The sequence below is a fragment of the Lepisosteus oculatus genome, chromosome 2 (assembly GCF_040954835.1).
Source record: "Lepisosteus oculatus isolate fLepOcu1 chromosome 2, fLepOcu1.hap2, whole genome shotgun sequence".
Lineage (NCBI taxonomy): Eukaryota > Metazoa > Chordata > Actinopteri > Semionotiformes > Lepisosteidae > Lepisosteus > Lepisosteus oculatus.
The window spans coordinates 59,470,931-59,493,269 of NC_090697.1; the positions used below are offsets into that span (position 1 = coordinate 59,470,931).

A 22,339-nucleotide genomic window follows, 5' to 3' on the forward strand; every position below is an offset into this window, starting at 1 on the left:
TCAATAATCTGTCATACTGAAAGTAAGGATTTAGAGAAATTAAATTTAGAGAAAAAAAGAGGTAGCTTCTTGTGTGAGCTACATAGATTAACTGAAAATGTAGTGTTGAAAAAGAGCAAGCCTGGCTTGTTGGTGTTGCAAGAAATGGATAAATCCCACATACAGCAGATTGAAATTAGGTACTGGTGTTTGGAGGGTTGATTGAAAAGTCCAGAATCACACTTGAAATATTGAAAAATTGGACTAGAACAGTACAGTAGCTCTGATGCACGTTGGCTTCAATTAACAAGGATATTATTCTCAAACTATAAGGTGCCTGAATGCCTTTTCTCTGTCTCCCCAGGTTGTGGAGGATTCCTATACAATCCTAAAGGAGTACGGGTTTCGGTTTGTGCGACGTGGGCCTATCTACGTGAAGGGCAAAGGGGAGCTGCTGACCTTTTTTCTCAAAGGCAGGGAGAAGCAGGGCTCCTTCATCAATGGCTCCTCAGTCACCTTGCCACACCAGGTGGTGGACAGTTCATGACAGAGCCACTAAGCCATGCAAGACTGATGGACACCAGGGATCAAGCCTTAAAGGCAAACTGCAGGACCCACATCTCTGACTACCTATATTCTTTTTTTAAGAAAAGGAAAATTCTATTGAAAATTTATGAAAAAACTGAGAAACCAGCTGAAAAATTGAGATTAGACCTTCTTCACCTTGAATCATACACCAGGATTTCTTTTTTCTCTATATATTTTTTCCTCATTCATTCACGGATGATAACTCGAAATCAGACATACAGTACAGATGAACCTCAGACATTCAGAGCCCTCTCGTGACCCAGCTGATCAATCACAAATGTTTTATTTCTAGAATGGAATAAAAAGACTATCTGGTTTCCTCACAGGACTAGGGCTGCTGTGGAATTTTTTTGTTGTTTTAAAAGGATGTAGGCAAATGCTGACTAGTCTGCAGTCCCAGTCACAATACATAGCTTTTGGTCAAGGGCGAAAAAAACCTATTTTCACATGGAACACTGGATTATATAAACCAGGTCAAGGACTGCTTTCAGCATTTTCTCCTAGACTCTTTACCAACCGCCTCTGTGTATTCTCAAAGCCTTAGCAGAATTGCTAATTCTTTGTCCCTAAACATCCTCATCTTCTTTCCAATTTAATTTTAATATCATTCATTTTTAACACCAAATGCATTTATTTTCTGAAAGTGGTTCTTAGTTCATAATTCAGATTCCATGATTTGTTTAGTGGAACAAAGAGAAAACTAGTATATTTGCACAATCCTAGTCCACATGTAAAATGTCCGTACGTTCGATTTTGCTTTATTGTAAGCCTGGTCATTCCATATTCCAGTAAACAGTGTTAGTTTTCTCTAAGCTGTTTTACTTAAAATGTATTAGATTGCTGGAGTAAACTAGCTATTTTTTGGTCAATAATAATTGAAAGCCTTTCTATTGCATCTGACTATTGCCATGACTGATATAGCTTTTTCTAGACAAAAACATCCCTGCTGCTGTCTTTCCTACCTGGCTGCTTATTTTCTTCATATTTCCTAGGCCCAGTTAAACCTCTTTCACTTGTAAGAACTGGCTGGCATCCCATTCAAGCCCCAGACCTTGTTTCTTGTAATTGTTCTCTTGCAGTTTATTCTTCTCTAGGAGTGACTGAAAGTGGGATATTGTAATCTCCTGGTCTCCCTCAGTACAAAAATGTCTCCGCTTATGCTACATTTTCTATACCAACTATACAGTACATCCTCTTTTTATGCAAGCAGTAAAACTATGAAAAACAGGAGGGATTCAGGACCAATGCAGAGTATGAACAACTAAATCTGCATAAAATTAAATCAATCATTATGTAAATCAGGTTCCAGTTTACTGAATTATTATCAGTTTTGACTAGAAAGACAATGTAGAAAAGAACATTTATTTTGGGAAAGCTCCTACTTTGATCAAAGTCAAATTTAAAAATATAGTAATTCTTTTCTACAAATCTGAGGTTGCAATATCAAAACAAGGGGCCAAATATTCAAGAGCTGTGATTATTACAAGATTTTAGATTTTTTTATGTTCTTTACAGGTTAACCTTTGGAAAGGTGGAAAATGTTTCAAATATGAATTGCAGTTGGAAAGTATTTACAAATCCTTTGATTTTTTAAAATGTTTTTTTTTTAATTCATACTCAATTCATTTCATATGTTTGAAGCATTTTGTTTTCCAAGCATTATTTAAAGACCTTGACTAAGTGGGTAACTGTTTACGATAGGAGTACAAATGTTTTGGCAACAAGAGAGAAAAAGAATTATAACTGGCAAAACAAAATGTTCAGATAGGGAAATGGGCTTTGTATAACATTCCTTCAAAGTGCACAAGAGCTGAGTATAAATTTGAAGAAAATAGCATGTAGAAAACACAGCAATATTTTAACATACTTTACTTTAGGCATTATAAATCTGATGTCCTGCTGCAGCATTGCTTATCAGTTATGAAAATAACACCTTCAGTTAACATAACAGCTGAATATTTGTCTTTTTTTTGTTACTGACAGCCAATGTGAAGTTTAACAGAATCTGATTTTTTTCTGCTGCAGCATGTTTTTTTCGTAGCTCTTTAGAATTGTGCACTAGACATTAGAGCTGTGGCTTCTAGAACTTTGCGTATGCCCAATATTATATGCCAGGTTCCTAATGTGATGCTAAAATATTCCAGGATATGATGTAACTCGTATAAAATATGGGCACGGAGAACTGATTAGAGCTCTTGACAAGAGGCTTGTAGGATCTTAGGTGGGACACTGCTGCTGTTCCCTTGAGCAAAACACTTGACTCAGGTTGCCCCATTAAGTACCCTGGTATATAAATTGATCTCCAGATCCTAGTCATAAATGAAACTGTCTTCTCAAGTAATGTTTATGGGTAAGTAAAGAATTAAATAAACCCTTTTTTTTTCAAAATCTGCCCTGGCTAACATAACCACAAATCAGCTGCATTTAACTGGTCAACTTACAAGATACGTAAATCAGTCCAACATCCACATTTCGAGAGCTACCCACTCTTCTCTCCCATTGCATTACTATGCATCTCCATAAACTGTTTTTATTTTGAAATGCTTTATATTGATAATTTGATGGCTAATTGATTTCACATAGCATACTGTATGTATTGAGTCTGAAACACAGTCATTGGAATCTTAACTCACCAATTGGTTACAATCTGATTTACAATATTAGTATTAGGGATGCATTGATGGGCTGAAATGCAGTCCCTATTAGGTGAACAAAAACAATTGTTGCCTTTAGCAGATAGAGAACATTCTCACACACACCCCATACTTTAACTTAATTTACGTCATTTGCATTTTGTCTCCCTCTCCCTGTTCGAAAATATGAAAGTCCTAAATGCTGACTGAGGCAATACAATTTGGCATAACAAGTACAAATGTTGCAAATGATTTTATGTTTTGCTTGTAAATCAAGACGGTAATTTCTCAGATGTGGAAATCTGAGCTGACAGTTTCATTTACAGTTGTGCACCTTATAGAGTTGCAGGCATAAGTATTGTTACCCTCTGTAAGTTTGTCAGGTTGAGTCAGTGTCCAGATAACTTTGAAAATATACAAAGAATGAATAAATATAGTGATAACAAACATTTATTAAACTAAACATATTAGTATGAAAATTTCTAAATTTGCTTTTTAACACCGTTTATTTAAGATAAGATAAGATTTTATTGTCCCCTGGGGGAAATTCTTTTATGGACACCCAGCAGTCCATATTTAGACGGTAGTTGAGAATTGTTTTGGTTCAAATCCATTCAGATTTTAAAACTTTTTTTTAACATTTATTCTTCCCAGAACCGCAAATCAGCACTAATTTTTATCATCAAGCAAAAATTAAGTCTGCAGGATCTTTGAATATCTGGCCCATTGTTATGTGTGCTAAACCAATGTTTTAAACAGTAGAATATGAAATAGACTCCAGAATAAAATGACATTTGTGACACATATTGGTCATGCGGAAATAAACAAGGGGTTCTTAAGTGTCTTGTGCTTAATAATTACCCTTCAGTTAGATTTATGTTGCTTATATAATGTAAAAATAATAAATAATGTGAAGATATCAAACCAAAACTGGAAATTAAATGACAGGAGTATTTTTTTTTTCATTCATGTAGGCCAAAGAATGACTGCTTAATAAAAATAATAAAGCTAAACTGTAAACAATAAATGTTAAGGCAGTTCAGATTATAACACTTTCAATTGGTCCTGGATCCCTTCTGAGGTTTAAAAAGGTTCAGATCCAAACTTTGAACAAGAAACTCTGTCAATCTGCACTGGTCTCTGTGCTAATTCTTGTCACTGCTTCTGCTCCTCTTTATATTACATATTATATATATATATTTAAGAACAAGAAGAAAGTTTTATTAAAAGTTCTGATTTGAAATTTGTGCTTTTTCTTTACATACACATCAATTGTTTTTTCACCAATCACAATTCTGTGGTTCAAAAGATACATTTTTTGGAATCTTAAGCTGAAAAACAAATTTCCCCAAATGGTCTGCAATTGTGAAGATAATTATATTTCACAAAACAATGTACTGCTTGATGTGGTCAACAATCAAGGTTGTTTGCAAAGACCTAAATCAAGTGGTGTTTTACTCAAGGCCTGCAGGATCCTTTAGTTAGTGTTCCATTTTAATTCTAATTAATTTTAATTAATATTTAGATCAGAAAGCATATCCTTTATTTAGTCATTTGATTTTGAACACATCACAGACAACGTTAGAATTGAATCAGTTGCTCATTGAAAAGTGGCCTTGAGGAGTTGAGCTGCCTATGTTTGCGTTGAATTAAAATGATCAAACTAAATGATAAACATTTAAAAGGCAGATCTCATAGTTTCAAGATTTGCTTTTCTACACATTTGGCTTATTGGCTAAGGGTAGGGGAGGATGTGTGGTCCAGGGCTGTTAGCAAAACACATTAACCTGTATGTTCACCCAGGCTCTTGCAGATTTGTGGAGGTGTTGGTGAGGCAGGTGGCACAGTACTGAACCTCCAGTACAGCTGCATTGCCTGTGACATATCCAAAGCCGATTGGCTCTGCTGAGCAGGTGGGAGGAGTCTGCCTTCGTCATCTTCTCCTTTGTGAAATCGCAGGGGTCGTAGCCCTCACCTCAGATATGAAAAAAACACCACTGGTGATTGCAAAAATTGGTTGGGCCTTAAAACTATGGAAGGTTTTACCTTGTTTTATCTTGTTCCATTATTCCTCATGTTATTAGTTATTATGAACTTTTTAGTGTTTTAAAACATTTTCTAAATGGTTTTCAAACTTCTGTTTCATGTGGGTAGTTCAGGGAAAAAATAACATTGTAGGTTTAAACATTGACATTTGGAAAGAGACCACAATGTGCAGAACATATGTAAAGGACAGTCATATATTTTTTCACAAACCATTTAAAATATCTTAAGTTGATCTGTCTATTAAGTTAAAAAACAGGTTAATATTGCAGTTGGGTAAAATGTTGATCCACCATTTGCAGCTGATCTTCTACACACACCAGTCACTGCCTTCTGAGTTGAAATCAACAGTTTTTAATATCTGTTGAGTTCTGGAGAACCTTGGGGATATGGCTTGCTCTGCAAGACTTCTTTTTTTTCCCCAAAATACAACCACATGTATTGCTACTTTTTTCCAGAGCATCTCCCGATGCTTTATTCTGTTAAAAAATATTTTTGTTTCACGCTTTAAAAATAATTTGTATAGGTTTTCTCTTCTGGTGCTCTTACTATGCCCAAGTATTGTGAGACGTTTATTGATGTCACAGCATTTTCAAAGCTTGTGATGACATAATTTGAAAAGAAAATATGCAAGTTATTTCACTGTAAATACAGTGTGTGCTTAGTGAATTTCACCACCTTTCTCTTGAATGCCCGCAGTGAATAAACACTGTTGGAGTTCTAACAGCTTAGAATTGTCTTCAAAAAGTTGTCATGACTGTAGACCTGGAGAAAATGTGCTCTGGCCAGCTATGACTAATGTATAAAGTATAATGTATAACTTTGGAGCTTCTTCTGAGTGACAAATTGCTTCTGTATGGTATGGGATATCAGCAGAACATTCATCAGTTTCAGTAAAATCTAACAGTGAAAATAGATATGTGCAACCTTGAAGGCTTTCCAGAAATGTATCTTGCTTTGGTTTCAGTATTCATGAACTCCATACCCTGTTTTTTTTCCCCATAACATATTGCAAATTCTTCTTTCCAGGTGATGCATTGTGCTTGTGTTGTTCCATTCTGAGAGGAGTAAAATGTTGGACTGAATATTAAAAACCTCATTAACAAAGGACACAAGAAAGGGTCAGAGCCAAAGATAAAGGGCATACTATAAAATTCCATATTCACCAACCGCTGAAAGACATGCCTTAAAGCTGATGAAAATGATTAAAACAAATGTCTTAAAAATAAGACTCTGTTCACTAACATCCTCTAAATATTCACAATTCAACCACTGTATACAAATGGTGTAGAAAGATCGCACTAATGAGGGTAATGATATGCACATGAGATTCATTAAACCTTCTCAGCCTTGAGGCTCCGTAGAATAAAACTTTGGGTATGAGAAAGAATTGTATGTTCTCCATGCTTAGATTATGTCAATTCAAATCAAATTAACATTTTTAAAAGTAAAAATTTAATTTGAACATTTTTGTACTGAAGGTACAGAGACTATGAAGCTTACAAACATAATATAAATGAGCAGGATAAGCACAATGATGAAGAATAAAGTATCTGGGTCAAGGTTAATGCACTCTGGGCTATAAATTGTTTTCTGGCAAAGCCACCCATTGCATTCCACTGCAGAAATTTCTAAGTCATTATACCAATTTCCATCCACATCTAAAATTCAGTGTTAATATATAATCCACCACAATTCATTTTCTGAACATAAGACTCTACTTGCCACCAGAGACTGAAAACATCAGTATAATACACTCCCATACTACCCAGACATACTAAAAACTCTCCTCTATTCTGAAAACAATGCCAATCTCAAGGTTCCACTGGATTTTTCTTTACACAGCAACATGACTAACCTCCAATAATTAACCCATAATATGCAGCTTTTTTTATTTACTGAGGATATTCTCCACAATGCTTTTGTCACGGTCATCATCCCTCCTCTAGACGGTGCTCTGACCTTTTATTATTTGTTTAATTATTACGTGCACCTGTCTTCTGTTTAACCCATCACTATATAAGTCACGTGCCTCCTAAACTCTTGGCCCAGCATTGGAAGACAGATGCCTGGAACCCCGCCTACCAGCGGGTTCAGGACAGACCCGATGGCATGGGTTTCATCACGGCGTCCTGACCATCTGAGTCCGGGGCTCAGAGCGTCTGGTCTCGTCATCCTGTTTTAACTTCCCTGTTCCTGTTCTGGTTCCGTCCCAGTTCCTGTTTTTAACTGTTTGTCTTGGATTGATCCCCCGGCTACCTGGACTTTGGATTGCACCCCGTTTTTCCCTTTTGGACTCTTACTGGACTTGTTCGCCTGTGCTCCCCCTTGCACCCGGATCACCGTCGGCACCGCCCCCTGTCTGTCCTTCCGTCCATTCACCTACTTTTTTTCCCCGTAGCCCTTCTCCAGTCTCTTCCACATTATACCGTCTGCATATGGTCCTAAATATGCACTATACCAGAGTCAGGACTGATAGTGTGTTTATCAAGACCAAGAATGCCCCTCAACATAAACCCACACTCAGAATTCCCACACTCAGAGCCATGATAGGCTCTGGCTTTCCTGTATTGGATAAAGCACTTAGAACATAGTGGATAGCTGGTGCTGGAAAAAAAATGTCTCTAAATGTATATGGGTAAAATGCCAACAAAACCTTAATTATTATTACCACATTTGTATGAATTAGTATGAATAGGCCACTAGATCCTGATGGCAGAAATAACTCTGTCCAGTGAACATAACTTCATGGAACAGGTCCAGAAGTGGTGGTGTCCTTGACTGGGCAGTCACCATGATGAATGGCTGCCCATATCTCCATGTCATTGAATGCTGGTCCTTGACTAGAGTATGAGACAGAGAAGAGATCCAATAATCTTTTCACTCTGTTAGAAGTTCTGTCTTTGTTGTCTGTATTTTTTTTCTAATAGTGGATAGTGTGTGCTCACATACAGTACAGTTTGGCTGCTTTATCAGTACCTTGAAAGTGATGTGAAGATCTTGCTCATAAGGACTGTCTGGAAATCTATGTGTCAACCACATCCAAGGAAACATCCAGGGCCTCAGATGCCTCCTTGTACAAGAGAAGAATTTGTTGCCTTCAAGCTGTCAAGCTGTCAATTCTGTGTTTATTGTGTTTATTGTTGGAGGGGGTGATTGCATGCCTTATTAAGTGGGTTTTTCTAATTGAATTTGATTTCGTTCTTTTTTTACTTCATGGTCCTAAATAACTGAAAACAATACCAACAATGTTATTTTATGAGTGCATTCATACATCTTTTGGTACCTCATCCCATATTTTCATCACATTTAATGGCATTTTGAAATATGTGTTGTTTTGCACCTTAACATTTGTAAAACGATGCATAAAAAACTTAATTTATAGGTAGAGACATAAAATCCAAATAACAAGCCTTGAGAAAATTGCCTTAGGAGAAGGGTAAAAAAATTCCAGTTCTTAAACACAATGTTTAGTGAAGAAAGCTACTGTAGCATGAAGCACAATATAAGATTATTTTGAGATTAGGCTGTTATAATGGATAGCATGTGGAACTGCACACACACACTGGCAGTACCCTCGATGAGCCTGTAAGATACTCTTTCTCTATCTCTATCAGGTTGAGCTGCTAGAGAACCCTCTGTGCAGACTCCTCTACAGCTATACAATGTTTTTCCAGACCTGCTGCTTTTGTCCATCTCTGAATCATTGTTAATGGACAGACTGAAGAAAGTAAATGTGCACAACTTTTCATGATATTGCACTATCCAGATACTTTTCAAATCTCTTAAATCTGTGAAATAAAAACAAGATTTTGTAATGAGGTAGCCACTTAATCAAATGTGGTTTCTCTTTAGTACATTTGTTTGTCTAACATTGCCCTCTTGTGCTTAGAAAAATATTTACAGTCATCATTTGTAGACAGAAGGATTTTATATTATTATTGTAACATATCCTGAGATGCACTCATGGTAAAACGACAATGTTTTCAGATCACTTTTATTACAACGACCAGGATAATCCTGCCTGTCAGTGAAGTAAGTGATACAAATACCATAACCCTGTTGAGTCTTAATTACACATCTTCAATTAGACATCTGAAAAAATTTTAAGCTTGTGGCAGCTTCTACATATCGTAATATTAAAAATTTTATAAGCTGGAGCTGAGTCACTAATATCATAGTCTGTGTTGTTTCACAAAATTCCAAGTTGAAACTGAGTCCTGATCACCAAAGTCATTTTCCAAGCAAATTGATTCAAGTCCAGGTCATTGCAATTTCAAGTTAAATCTGAATTTGAAATCTGTGTTAGAATTCTGGAGCCAACATTCAGTTCCCTTCTGAATTTTGTTGCTACAGTATTTGCAAATCGTTGAAATAACGCTTCTTTAACTGACCAAAGAATTCGGAATCACTGGCTGACTGGACAAGGTTATGAGGTGGGTATTCTAGGACCTCTATCAATATTGCAATGAAAACTCATAGGTGCTGCAGGCAATGTTTAGTCTGGCAATATACGTAACACAGCAACATAGCACCCTAAGGCAGTGAGCCAGGCCATTTTTGAAAGAAGGCTTTCTGCAATCTGTGCACTGTGAGAAGCACTCAGCATTTGACCACATTTGCACAAGTCCATCATTCTTTAAGCTGACACTTGACAATATCACAAATAGAAGGGATTCTCTTTTGGGCTCCAATGAAGCAGATTATTGTGCAAAAATGCTCTATTTATTTGCATCCATAGGCTGAAATGAATTCTAACTATGACAGAATGTGTTGATTTGTTAATGTTAAAGTTGTAAATATTGTTACATGTACGGTGACTACTAAAGTGCCTTGAAGAATCTAGATACAATGGATGGCACCTGGCTTTTTTTAGCACTTCCAGGTCTTGAGAGCTTCAAAGCAAGGACATGTTTGCTGAGATTAACTGGTGTGAGATTCAGTGACCAAAGCAACTGTAAAGCTTACTTTAGTTAATTAAGTTCTTGATAAATGATTAAGGGTATCATCAACTGCCTAGGAACACTGCATAAAACAGACAGATACAGAGCCTAAAAAAGAGACAGCAAGAGACAGAAAAACAGAAGGCAAGAGCTCCTTGTCAAGATCATCCAGAAATACCATGTCGGAGTTAAGTATTTGTAAGTAATCTTGTTTAAAGCAATGCCCATTCTGTTGTTCTGTTTTTCTATGTAAAGAATCCCTGGGTTAAAAAAGGCCTCCTCTGGTTTATTGAATGCATTTTTGGAATAGGGAGATAGATAAGATAAGATCACTTTATTGGCCATATACAATTTCTTGCATTAGGAATTTGTCTTTTCACATACCCCAGCTTGCTCTCCATGAGACACGCAGGCACACAGACAGGGAGAGAGAAGCTTGGGGTCAGAGCGCAGGGTCAGCCATTTATATGGCACCCCTGGAGCAGCTGGAATTTAGGGCCTTGCTCAGGGGCTCAATGGAGTAGGATTCCTTTGCCAGCCACAGGATTTCAACTGGCAACCTTCCAGCCATAGGCACAGATCCTTAGCCACAGAGCCACCGCTCCGCCCGGTTCCCATTCATGTTGTGAACGGGTTTACAGAGAGAGCGAATTAACTTTAGGTCATGTTCTGTTGTTTTAGGAGGCAGGTTAATCTCTCTTATTGACCTTTATAGGTGTTATAGACCATTTGAATACTTAGTAGCAGTTTTTCTGGTAGGTCAGGACATACAATAAGCCTCTGGAATTCATTGTTTTATAAATTTTTAAATAGTGTAACTTACTGTATATGTTGAATGTTTGTTGTGTGTTGTTTAATGTCTATATTGCTATTACTCATAAATATTTGTTTAACCCAGTGTGCCTGAATTATTACTCTTTTTTACCAAAGCAGAATATACAGTAAATAAATATAATTGTTTTCTTCAGTATGTTACTTGTAAAATGAATTACATTAAACAAATAATAAGTACAAAGGAAAGTAGGTGCCTCGCAGTGCTGGGGCCTTACGTTCAATTCTATAACTAGGGTGCTATCTGGGGTACTAGTGTGGAGTTTGTATGTTGTCCTCATGTTCACCTGTGTATCCTCCAGGCACTCTAGCTTCTTCCCACAGTCCTAAGATATACTGGTAGGTTAATTGGTTTCTGGGAAAACTGGCCTTGGTGTGCATGTCTGTGTTTGTGTGTCTGCCCTGCGATGGCCTGAGGTCGAGTCCACGGTGTGCCCTGCTTTGTGACCGTAGCTTACTGAAACTTTGTTCTATTTTTATTTCATGGGCCTACATACAGTAACTGAAAACAATACCAACAATTTACTTTTATGAGTGCATTCATACATCTTTTGGTAGCTCACCTAATCCCATATTTTCATCACGTTACTTAATGGTGTTTTGAAAAATGTGTTGTTTTGCACCTTAACATTTGTAAAATGATGCTTCAAAAACTTAATTTATAGTTAGAGACACAAAATCCAAATAGCAAGCCTTGAGAAAAGTGGCTTAGGAGAAGGGTAACACATTTCCAGTTTTTAAACACAATGTTTAGTGAAGACAGCTAGCATGAAGCACAATATAAGATTATTATTAGCTTGCTGAGATAGACTTAATAGAAGTGGTTAGAAAATTGATGATCATTAATATGATACAACCATATTAAGTACAACTACACTGTATTCAATTTGATTTTTTTTTTAGAAAGAGGCTATGACTGAAAAAAAGACAATTAAAGTGATTTAAACTTTTCTTATTAGTTGATCTCAGTACTATAGATGTATTCTTATTTTCTGACACAGTGTCAGGATCATTACTTAATAATTAAATTGCTTTTGAAAATTGGAAAACTGGACTCGTACTGTATACTCAGCCAAAAAGGTTTTCATTTTATGTTCTGTTACCAGGAAACCAACACAATTTTAACAGGTTCCTTGTTGTTATAAGTAATATGCGGCATGGTAAAATGAGTTTAAGGAGATGAACAAAGTAGCTCATAACCTTATGAAGCAGCATTTTTCAATTATACCTTTTCCACTTGAGACCTTCTGATTAAACTTGACTTCCATTTTATCATGAAAGATACATTTACTATAGTTGGAAAATATTACAGAAGAATACATTCGGCCAGGTTTAACTTTGTCCAGCATTACTGCACAATTTCAAAAGAGTTGTATGTTTTTTTTCAGTGGTTAAAATAGCCATCGGTAAGACAGAGAATCTAGATTTGAACTTCAGATGACAGATACAGTATTGTTTCTTGTCATTTCTACTAGCATGATTTGAACAAAATCATGGAACTCTCCAGTAGGGAGAGACTCTTACAGTTCACAATATTTGCAGAAATCCTTAATTTTTGAAGAGTTCTGTAACTCCAATACTTGTTCACCACTTTCCAGTCAACAGTCTCACTTGAACGTTTTTAATTCCATGCATTAAGATGGTGCTCTTTTATCGCCAAGAACATTCTGCGTGATATACTGTACTGTATGTGCAAATATCAAGTTTATGATTTGATCTTCTCCATACCCTGACATTCTCCATGTCCTGACATGATCGATTCATTTTTACATCTTCCCAGCCTTGTGCTTTATAACATGAGATTTGCTGGGGGCTTTGACTTGCTTTTTACATTGTACTCTCATTACTTTTAGAAAACTGGCTTACATCTCCCTGTCATGCTGGAACTATCTTTATTTGTTCTTCCTTATTCATACCGATTGACCAAAATAGTACAAAAATGTGAGTTTGACAGGTATAAGTTCTACACACACAGGAAGACACTGACTGATGTTCTAAATGAAAGTGGCGTCTTTAAGGAAGGAATCACCAAGTGGGAGAAAAATTAGATAAAGTTAAAAAACTTAAAATCTGAAAATGTAGAATGGAATGTAAACTGATAAGATTCTCCTTTTCATAAAATGGCTAAACAGCAAGTTAGAATAGCAGAATGGTCTTCTCTCTTTAACTTTCTTATGTTCATATTGCAATATTTGAATGTCATGTGTGTAATCATAAGAACTGTATCTGTGAGGTATGAGACTGTCTTGTTGTTCAAAAATAATTTGTCTCATATAACAATGGTACTTAAGCAAGCACTATAATTTATAACATGTCATATTTTCCTACTCAGGCCAAAACTGTTGGGCCTCTGCTCCAAACAAGTTCACCTACAGTACCAAGGCACCAACACACACTGTTCTGTGTGCTCAAACATGTGGACACCGCACAGCAGAGAAGCACACATACAGTACACACAGCCTGAAATTAATTTAATCCCTGGTATGACAGAACTAGAGGCCATGGTTATGAGTTCACAATTCAGACTCCTGACATTATATACTGTAACATGCGTGTGAAGCACCATCAAACATGTACAGTACAACAAAGCAGACAAACACAATACAATCTGTTACCTTGCCTTTGTGCATCATGCAGTCTGTGAGTTCTGCAGAAGAGCACTGGTGCTCTTTCTTATAGTTGTTCTTGATTACTGATATAGAGTTAGATCTTGTAAATTAAAAAAAACAAAGTATACAACCAAATTAAATTATTCATGATAACTGAATTTTTAAATATTCAGATTATGATCAATTAACACGTAACACTCCAAATTTTCAAATGAATATTTATTATTATGAACATTATTGATGCTCATGGCTCTTTCCAAAGTAATACATGCAGAGATTATTTTTTAATGTAATATGGAATTCACACTTAAAAACTTATCTTCAGTGCGAAACAGTACAACACGAAAATCAATATGCAAATAATGTTTACATGCGCCACCTATGGATTATATAATTATGCCCCCGGAAGCAGGGTAGTATAGGAATTTCCGGTGACGTCAGTATGTCTGGACTCCATTAGGGGCTGCAGCTGTTTTGAGAGAAACAACAACAAAAAACGGAGAGACAGCCGAGAGAAACAGAGCGTTTTTGGCCGGGTTAAGAGCTCTGAATCCCGGGAACTGACACCTCCTTTCCCATCCCCGGGCCCACCGGCTTCTAACCACGGCCGCTCTCGGCGAGGAAACTCTGGCCTCCGCTTCCTCCTCCTCCGACTCGGACACCGGCGGAGCGTCGCCGCCCCCGCGGAAGAAACACCGAGCCTCGGCGGCGGAGGGAGCAGGAGAGCCCGGGGCTTCGACAGGGACAGCGGGCCTCTCTGCGGTGGTGTTAGGACTTGCAACTTCTCCACATCCTTCTGCTACGCCTGCCATCCACATTAACAGAAACCTCGTTAACAGTAACATTAATAACATGCAGTCCAACGGGGCAGGACAGGGACAAGACCAGGAGCTTTCCTGCCTTACTACCGCACAGAACGGAGAGTCCTCTTCCGCCGGGGGTGCACATTCGAACGGACTGATATCTAGTAGTAACAACGGGAATAATGTCAGTAATAATGGGGCTTCTTCGGGGGTACCTTCTGGGGCCCCAGCCACCTCTAGCGCTGCTGCCTCTGGCTCGGAGGTTGGGGCTACCATGAAGAAAAAGAAAAGGCTCTCGCAGTCTGAGGAAGATGTCATCAGGCTCATAGGGCAACATCTCCATGGGTTAGGCCTTAAGTAAGTAAATTTATTCCAAAACTCCCATTGTACGAAATAATAAAGAATCTAGGAGAAAAATCGACGCAAGAGACACAAACATGTTGGGGGAGGGGGGGGTTCCATCTTGCACAATGCAGCACCAATATCTTGTGGCCGTTTTGGAAATGGCACTCAAAATCTCTGAAGAGAATGAAGTGTGTACCCAAGAAAGGTATTTGTTCCTGAATGGCTGTGAAAAGTCGCATTACATCACCTGCTTCATGTCGAAAGATGCACAAGAGACCTTTCGTACAAAGGATAAAGTCATTAACCAAGCCGCAATAACGAGACTGCTTCTTAATCTGAAAATAAGAATGTTGTTTTGAAGGGGATTCGAGGTTTGCAGTGAAATGAGCAGTAACTGCTGCTTACATTGTCGTTTTTTTGTGTAGAGGTACTTTTGCTTTAGATCGTTGTGTCCCAATAATTAAGGAAGTGAAGTTAAACGTCGAAACAGGTTTTGCGGGCAGCTGGAGAAAAAGGCTTTGTCTGCAGGGTCTGTTTGCCTCAGCAATGCTCTGTGGAGGTGTCATAACATAAACTCGAGTTCCCCGGCTTAAGATGTAACGTATTATGTTTTCAAAAATAAAAATGATGGTGCATTTGCATAAGTGGGTGCTTGCTGCTACGGTCAGACTATAATTCAGTAGATTTTTCTGTGACAGGGTGGCCTGGGAGCAGACATCATAAGCAGAAATAAACAATTAGCCAGGAAGCTGTCACAATTGTATTTGTTCTATGTTGTGGCAAGTTTCAGAATGTAGGAAGAGTAGGAGTACTTCTCTGTGGTCTTATGATAACCCTTGAATGTATTTTATAACAGCTGTTTAAGCTTCCAGATGTTGGGAAATCTCAATATAACCTGCTCCCTTTGTTTGTTTACAATGTCAATAGCATATTAAGCATTTCACACTCTCTCATGCTAAGTACCGTTTAACATTGTATGAACGTGATCTGTGACCTTGCTTAGAAACCAGGCATTATAGGATTAAACTGCATACATACTGCATTAAATGCAGTACTTCAGGATAATATTGACAACAGTCCAAATTGTAGAACAAATCCAATGTTTGTTTTATCTTGATTATGGCAATTATGGATTATGACACTATTAATCCAAGTAGTGTCTGGAATTCAAATGTGTTAATATTTATTTTATTTATCTTAAGTTCAAATGGTTGATGTTATATTCTAATTTATATTAAAAATAAAATATACTTAAATAAATACTTAAAGCTTTTTTCAATGTGTTTATTAAGATTACTGATATGTTTTACCATGGCTGTATAACCAGTGCTCTTTTGAGTGTTAAGAGTGCTGTTTAAATTAGTAGTGGCGCTACAAGGTCTGTATTTGAAGTAGATATTGAAGTCAGACATGGCTCTTAAAAAAAAAAAAATATAGGTTTGATGGCATTTCACTCACAGGAAAAGGAAACGGTAACTGACTGGTGGAAAATGGAAGTGTTTCTAACTTGTGGAAATCTTTGGGAAATAAAACACTTCATTTTTTTTTCTTTTGATTTCTGAATAAAACAATTGTTTTCCACAGCCAAACAGTTGATCTCTTAATGCAAGAGTCTGGATGCCGTTTGGAGCACCCTGCTGCCACCAAATTCCGCAACCACGTTATGGAAGGGGAGTGGGACAAGGTGATATGTGTTTTAGGATTGATTCTTTTGATTGAATTGTCTTTGCAATGTAGGCAGCATTATCCGTAATTAGGGCAATGGAATGTATGGTAACTAAAGAATCTCTGTGGCAAAAGGCAGCTAGGCCAGTTTTTTTTAAAAAGGATGCCACCATAAAGGCAGATTCTGAGCAGTATCTTGATACTGATACATTTTCTTCATTAATTCCAATTAAAACTCAAAACTGCACTGTAGCATTGCAGGTTTACATGATTCCATGGTGATGTCAGACATAACAACTAGTTCTTTATAACTGCTGTAGTGGAAAGTCTGTTTTACTACTCTATGGGTCATGTCCCCAGTCCTATATACAGTATTCTGTATATTCAGCACTGCATATAGCAAGTGTAAATATTTGTTCTTTATTCTTCCATTTGTTTTGATTATGGATTTTTTTTAGAAAAGCACTACTTCAGAATGAAAATGCTGAACTAACCATTTTTATTTCTTTTGTTCCACAGGCTGAAAATGACCTCAATGAACTGAAGGCATTGATGCATTCTCCTAATGCTATTGTGGTAAGGCAAAAACCAGCTAACGTTTTGAGTGAAAGCAATGTGAAATTCAGGAGTGTTCTGGACTGTACTTTTCTCTTTAGAGCTGGAATGTTTTTTTAAAGGTGTTATTACTAAATAGTTTCAGTACCTGGTATTAAAGGAGGTTGTATAAATATAAAAAATGTGAATTTAGTAATTTCATTATAAAGGATGGATATGTTTGCATATCAAGGTCATATTACCACCTTTAAGTATTTACAAAATGCTAGGCCTAAACAAAATTGAGATCTCAATGAAGTTCTGCTCACAACACTGTCCAGACATTCCTCCAGGCTATTCAGAAAGTCTGGTTGGACACAAAGCCTCTGGACTGTGGGGGAAATTTTGGATTCCATTGCTAGGTTTCCTGTGTATCCTTTCGGCCTGATGCACTGGAACAGGGGCAGCTGCATTCGGTTATGGGGCCAACCAAAAGTTAAGAGGTGGCTGTTAGACTGCCCACAGTGACAAATGGTCTTGAACTGTGCTACCAAATAATTCCTTACACTAAGGGGGGAGGAGGTGATTGCCTGTTCTCCTTAGGACTCCTCCTGTACTAGCACTGCACCACATTCCTGGGATCCTTAGCCACATCAGGTCTCGTGCAACTTTCAACCCTTCCCCAGAGTGGCGATCAGGTGACTCTTCGTCCTGGCTTAAAGCTTGTGTTGTCTAGGGCAGCAAAATACATACTCTTGGTCATGCATAGGATGTGAAAGGTGGACCACTCTTGACAGGTCAGCTTTGATTTTAAGAGTTCAGGTGGGTAGCTGCATCAGCATGCTTAGGCTGCAAAGGAATAAGTAGTAGGTTTATTCCATGCTGAAAAAAAGAAGAAAGAAAACACAGCGTTTCGTCCGTGGAGTCTTATTCAGGTGTGAGGGTTTGATTGTCTGGCTGCCTGTTTGCTTGGGGCAGCCCTCCCTTTGTACAGCCACCCTGCCCCTGTTTCCTGTCAGCCCTTTCCACCATGAGCAGTCACACTGTAGGTGCCCTTGCATCCTGCAATCTGGGATTCCACCCCCCAGCTGACTTCTTTCTCATCACCCCCTTGGTTTAGGTCCATCTTGTACCATGCTTTAACACTTAATAAGATAATACCACCTATTTGTGCTCTGCTTTCTCAATGACTGGTTCTAAATTAGACAGGCCTGAAAGTAGTAGCTGCTGGCATAAAGCTATTGGCATCAGTGTCTGCATGGATGTGAATTATTCCTTCACTCCTCCCACGGGAGGGATGGTGTTGAGCAACCAAGCAGTAGATGTCCAAGCTGAAAGACCTTACTGCCTCAGAGGTTAGATGCTTCCTACTGTCCAGTTAATGGCTATATCGTAGGTAGGTCCACATGTTACCAGTGCTAAGGCTGTTTATTGCTGGTTGTATGAGCAGCTCCCCTGAAACCACTGGTACAGTCCCTTTCAGCAATCACTGTAGACACTTTACTCACCTCTTCTGGCCAGTTTTAATTAATAACTTTTATTACATTTAATTATAGTTACATGTAATATTTAGGTGGTGGGGTCTAAACAAATCTGAGACCTCTAAAAACAGTTTTGCTCTGAAAAGTGCCCTATGGAGCTAGAGTGTGTGATTTCTTTCTCCACTGGGTTATTCAGGGCCTACTGTGGGAGGCAGAGTCTTTGGGCTGCAAGGAAAATACTAGTTCCAGTGCTGGGTTTCCTTTCCACCATTTTGATTTAAAAATAAATGATACCCCCTTTATTCATTACACATGGGCTATGATTATTTTAATGGGCAAAGTATACTCTATATGTGAAGTGTACAGCATTGTTCTGCTTACAGTTCTGTATATCAAGGTTAGTCTATGTGCATCACTTGCCATTTTTCAGTTGTGCACAGGGTAACCATTTTAAACTTTACATGCTTTAGACTTCCATTTTGTGTCTCTCTTGTTAATCTGTATAATTCAAATTGAAAATAATTTTATGAAACTGAATGAAAGTTTAAGAATTAAAATAACCATTTGATACAACACAGTATGTTACTTTGTGGAAGTGTTTATTTAAAGCTTGATAGAAGGAAATACATCACAAGTTGTGAATAAAAGTGTAAAATAGAATAATTTGGCTAGTTGAAACATTTGAGAGCAATCATGTAAAATGTGACCTTTACAACCCCTTTACTGTTTCTTGTCCTTTTTTTTCAGCCTATAAGTGCAATTAATTAGACTTATTTGTTGTCATATTCACCTAACATCTGCATTTTTCTCACACCTTTATAGTTCTTTTGTACCTTTGGAAGGAGATCCATGTGCCTTTCCACCTAACGCCAGTCTGCTTTCCTGAATCGTTCTTAGGCCTTCTGAAAATTAGTATTTTGGAACATTTTTTTTCCTTTTTAAAATTTATGTGAGGAGGTTACCTCAGTGGCCATTTGGGGTTGTCTGGGTGACCTGTTCATGAGTATGAAAATTATATTAATTACCTGCAGGGAGAAGCAGACTATATACAGTATGTCTCAATTTCAAAATAATTCAAATCTAGATTGAATGTGGTAGTTAAATTTTTTTAAAATAGTCATACTATTAATGATAACTATCTTGTAATGCATAGTGGAGCTCCTTGGCTTTGAAATGGTGAGCTTCATTGAATTTGGTATTTTCATTTAACATTTTTCTGCTTTGACAAGATTTTGACTTGCTTAAGTTTATACTTATATGAATTAATGTGAAACAGCTGGTTTCTATAAAAAAGACCCTAAGAGTTGTTATATAATATGAGAGGCTTATGAGGGAAGGACATTTGGACAGTCTAATGGTAGTATATTATTAATTCAGGGATCTCATCCAGCTGTTTCTTGAAGGGATCCAAGGTATAATTGGCTTCGACAACATGGATGGGTAGTTTGCTCGTTTTTCTCTAAACTTTATGTAAATAAGTGCCTCCCATTCACAAAAATGCACTTCCACAGTGGTTTCCACTTGTCTTCTGCTCATGTTTTACTGTTTAATCTGAAGACGTCAACAGATAACATTGTCATTGCCTTTGAGGTTTTCGAATAATGGGATCAAGTCCCCTTATAGTCTTCTCTTTTCAGGGCTAAAAAGGTTAAGTTCTTTCTGCCTCTTGATATAGGATGTTCCTTTAAGTTCTGAAAAGCTTCTGGCTGCTACTTTCTATAGTTTGTTGACCAAATGTGTATTGTAAATATGGATGTGAATAAATGTGATCTGGAATTTAAATACAAAAACTATGGCTTTGTGCAGTATTTTTATGATTAATATATGAAATTATAACAATTTAAGTGAGACTTACCTAATCTATGACTTTTTGCTATTTTTGTTTCCCATTTCCATTGGGGTCTGAATAAACTTGGAGGGCACTGTTTGTTACTACCTGCATGCAGTAGTACTTGCATGCACGGTGCTTGTCTGTTAAATTGTTTGCTGTCAGGTGTTTGCCCAGTCATGAGTTTTATCTTAATCTTTTTTAAAAAAATCTTCTTTTTATGGTAGAGTTAATATTGCTTTCTGATCTAATATGTATACCTGACTACTCTGTCTATACCAGATCAGGTTTTAGGTCATTGCAAATTGTAGTAATGATTGCAGAGATTATACACTAATTACTTCAAACCAATTTGAGCCTTCCCTCCTATTAGTGAAACTCTATTGAACAATTAGATATATCCCTGATTTATACCATCTTTCATTCAATCACAATTTTGAGATAAAAAAAGTCATTACAATCTTTGCAGTGGTAATTGGTGTGGCTTACTGATTTACAGTGATGCAAATCATTTTTCTTTCTGTGGAATACGTAACTCTATTCTGTCCAGACAATAATGTACTTTTCACTGGAAGTGGGTTATCATGTTTGTCTTCCAGTAATAAATTCATAATTGAGGTGCATAGTGTGATTTGTTGTTCTTAGTCTGGCTTTTAAAGACTAGGTTAGATTTATGAACAACTGTAGTTGCTAGTAATCCCTCTATTTAAATTGTGAAAATCCAGATATCTATAAAGCATAAATATAGATTAAATACATTAGTGTTGATTGGGGGAGTGTGATTGTTAGAATTCCCATACGCGAATACAAATTTTGGGGCATGAATGCTTTGAATAATTTGTCCATTGGCAGAATCCATTAAGTTCTTTTAAAAAATACTGTTGTAAGACGCTTCAAATCCAAATAATTTGAAGCTGTCAAGAGGAGATATTCATCTATGGGATTTTCCCATATTCCATTACATGAATGCTGTTAAACACAGCCTTTATTTGCAAGAAAAACTGAAGGATACCTACCTATCACCTCAAATCCAAAAGTTAATTTTTTTATTTTACCCATTTTGTGTGTTTTAAAGCAAAGTTTACTAGAAGACCGTGGAAAGGGATATACCAAAGGTACATTAAAATTACATAATGGCATGGTTGTCTTTTCTGTATGTTCAAGTAGCTGCATCAGCATGTGTAGGCTACAAAGGAACAAGTAAAGGTTTATTCCATGCTGAAAAGAGAAGAAAAGAAACTCATCGTTTCACCTGTTGAGCCTTCTTCGGGTGACACTGAAAAAATTCTCAACATTTACTAAAAGTGGTTTTCATTGAATGAGAATGAAGAAGAATTTACATAATATGGTATAAGACTTCTACTGATGGAAGATTATTCTCTTTCTACATACTTTAATCATTTTATGCACAGTTTGATCTACACCTCACTCTGTATTGCCAGTGAAAAATAAAGCCATGGTTAAATTATAAGCTAAAGTAGATAAAGTATTACTTTGTACTTGAAAGAAATTGATAGATTTAAATACGTTTAAGTTATTTAACTGGTCATTGTTGTTGATTTAAGTGTTCTTTTTGTTTTAAGGAATGACTGATAATGCAACCTTCTGGTGAAAGTACATTTTATTAATCTTTGTAGGGTGTTTCCAAGACAACCCAAGATAAGCATAAGATTTTTAAAAGAGAATCCTAAAATATGTTTCTTAGAAAAATGTGAATTGAGAACATGCAGGTATTGTTGAAATGTTTGAATGTATTTAAATAGCAGTTCACTCAGATTCCACATTAATATCTATCAGGTTACGGAGTGTTAGCCATCTTTGCTTACCACAGCAAGATTCAGAGTTGAAACAGGCCTTCAATCTCCAAATCAAGCACCCTAAGATTGTGGAAGTGAGTATTCATTCTCATGAGAGAGTATCAAAACACCTTTATGGAAAGTAGCTGAGAATCTTTTGGAGCAGAATCAAAATCTGCAATCATATATATTAAGTTAGCACGTGAAATAAGTGTTGCAAAGCACTACCAAGTTGAATTCATATTTATTTTTTAAAGTAAG

The 22,339-nt window shown here is 37.0% G+C and overlaps 2 protein-coding genes across 10 annotated transcripts in view; both read left to right on the forward strand.

The window, feature by feature from the left end:
* adcy3a (adenylate cyclase 3a) overlaps window positions 1-4,443 on the forward strand; it is a 64,150-nt gene extending 59,707 nt beyond the window's left edge. For both annotated transcript variants that reach the window (XM_015346195.2, XM_015346200.2), the window contains exon 20: window positions 344-4,443. In XM_015346195.2, the coding sequence (XP_015201681.2) occupies window positions 344-526 (183 nt within the window). In that variant the 3' untranslated portion in view covers window positions 527-4,443. The remainder of the gene's footprint in view (window positions 1-343) is intronic.
* Window positions 4,444-14,195: 9,752 nt separating this feature from the next.
* Window positions 14,196-22,339, forward strand: part of wdr26a (WD repeat domain 26a) — a 51,021-nt gene continuing 42,877 nt past the window's right edge. For 6 of the 8 annotated variants that reach the window (XM_015344649.2, XM_015344667.2, XM_015344631.2 and 3 more), the window contains exons 1-3: window positions 14,381-14,786; window positions 16,359-16,458; window positions 16,959-17,015. In XM_015344649.2, coding sequence (XP_015200135.1) covers window positions 14,479-14,786; window positions 16,359-16,458; window positions 16,959-17,015 — 465 coding nt within the window. In that variant the 5' untranslated portion in view covers window positions 14,381-14,478. Of the gene's footprint in view, window positions 14,787-16,358; window positions 16,459-16,958; window positions 17,016-22,339 lie in introns of all 8 variants that reach the window. The other 2 variants (XM_015344626.2, XM_015344674.2) reach the window with 1 other exon arrangement.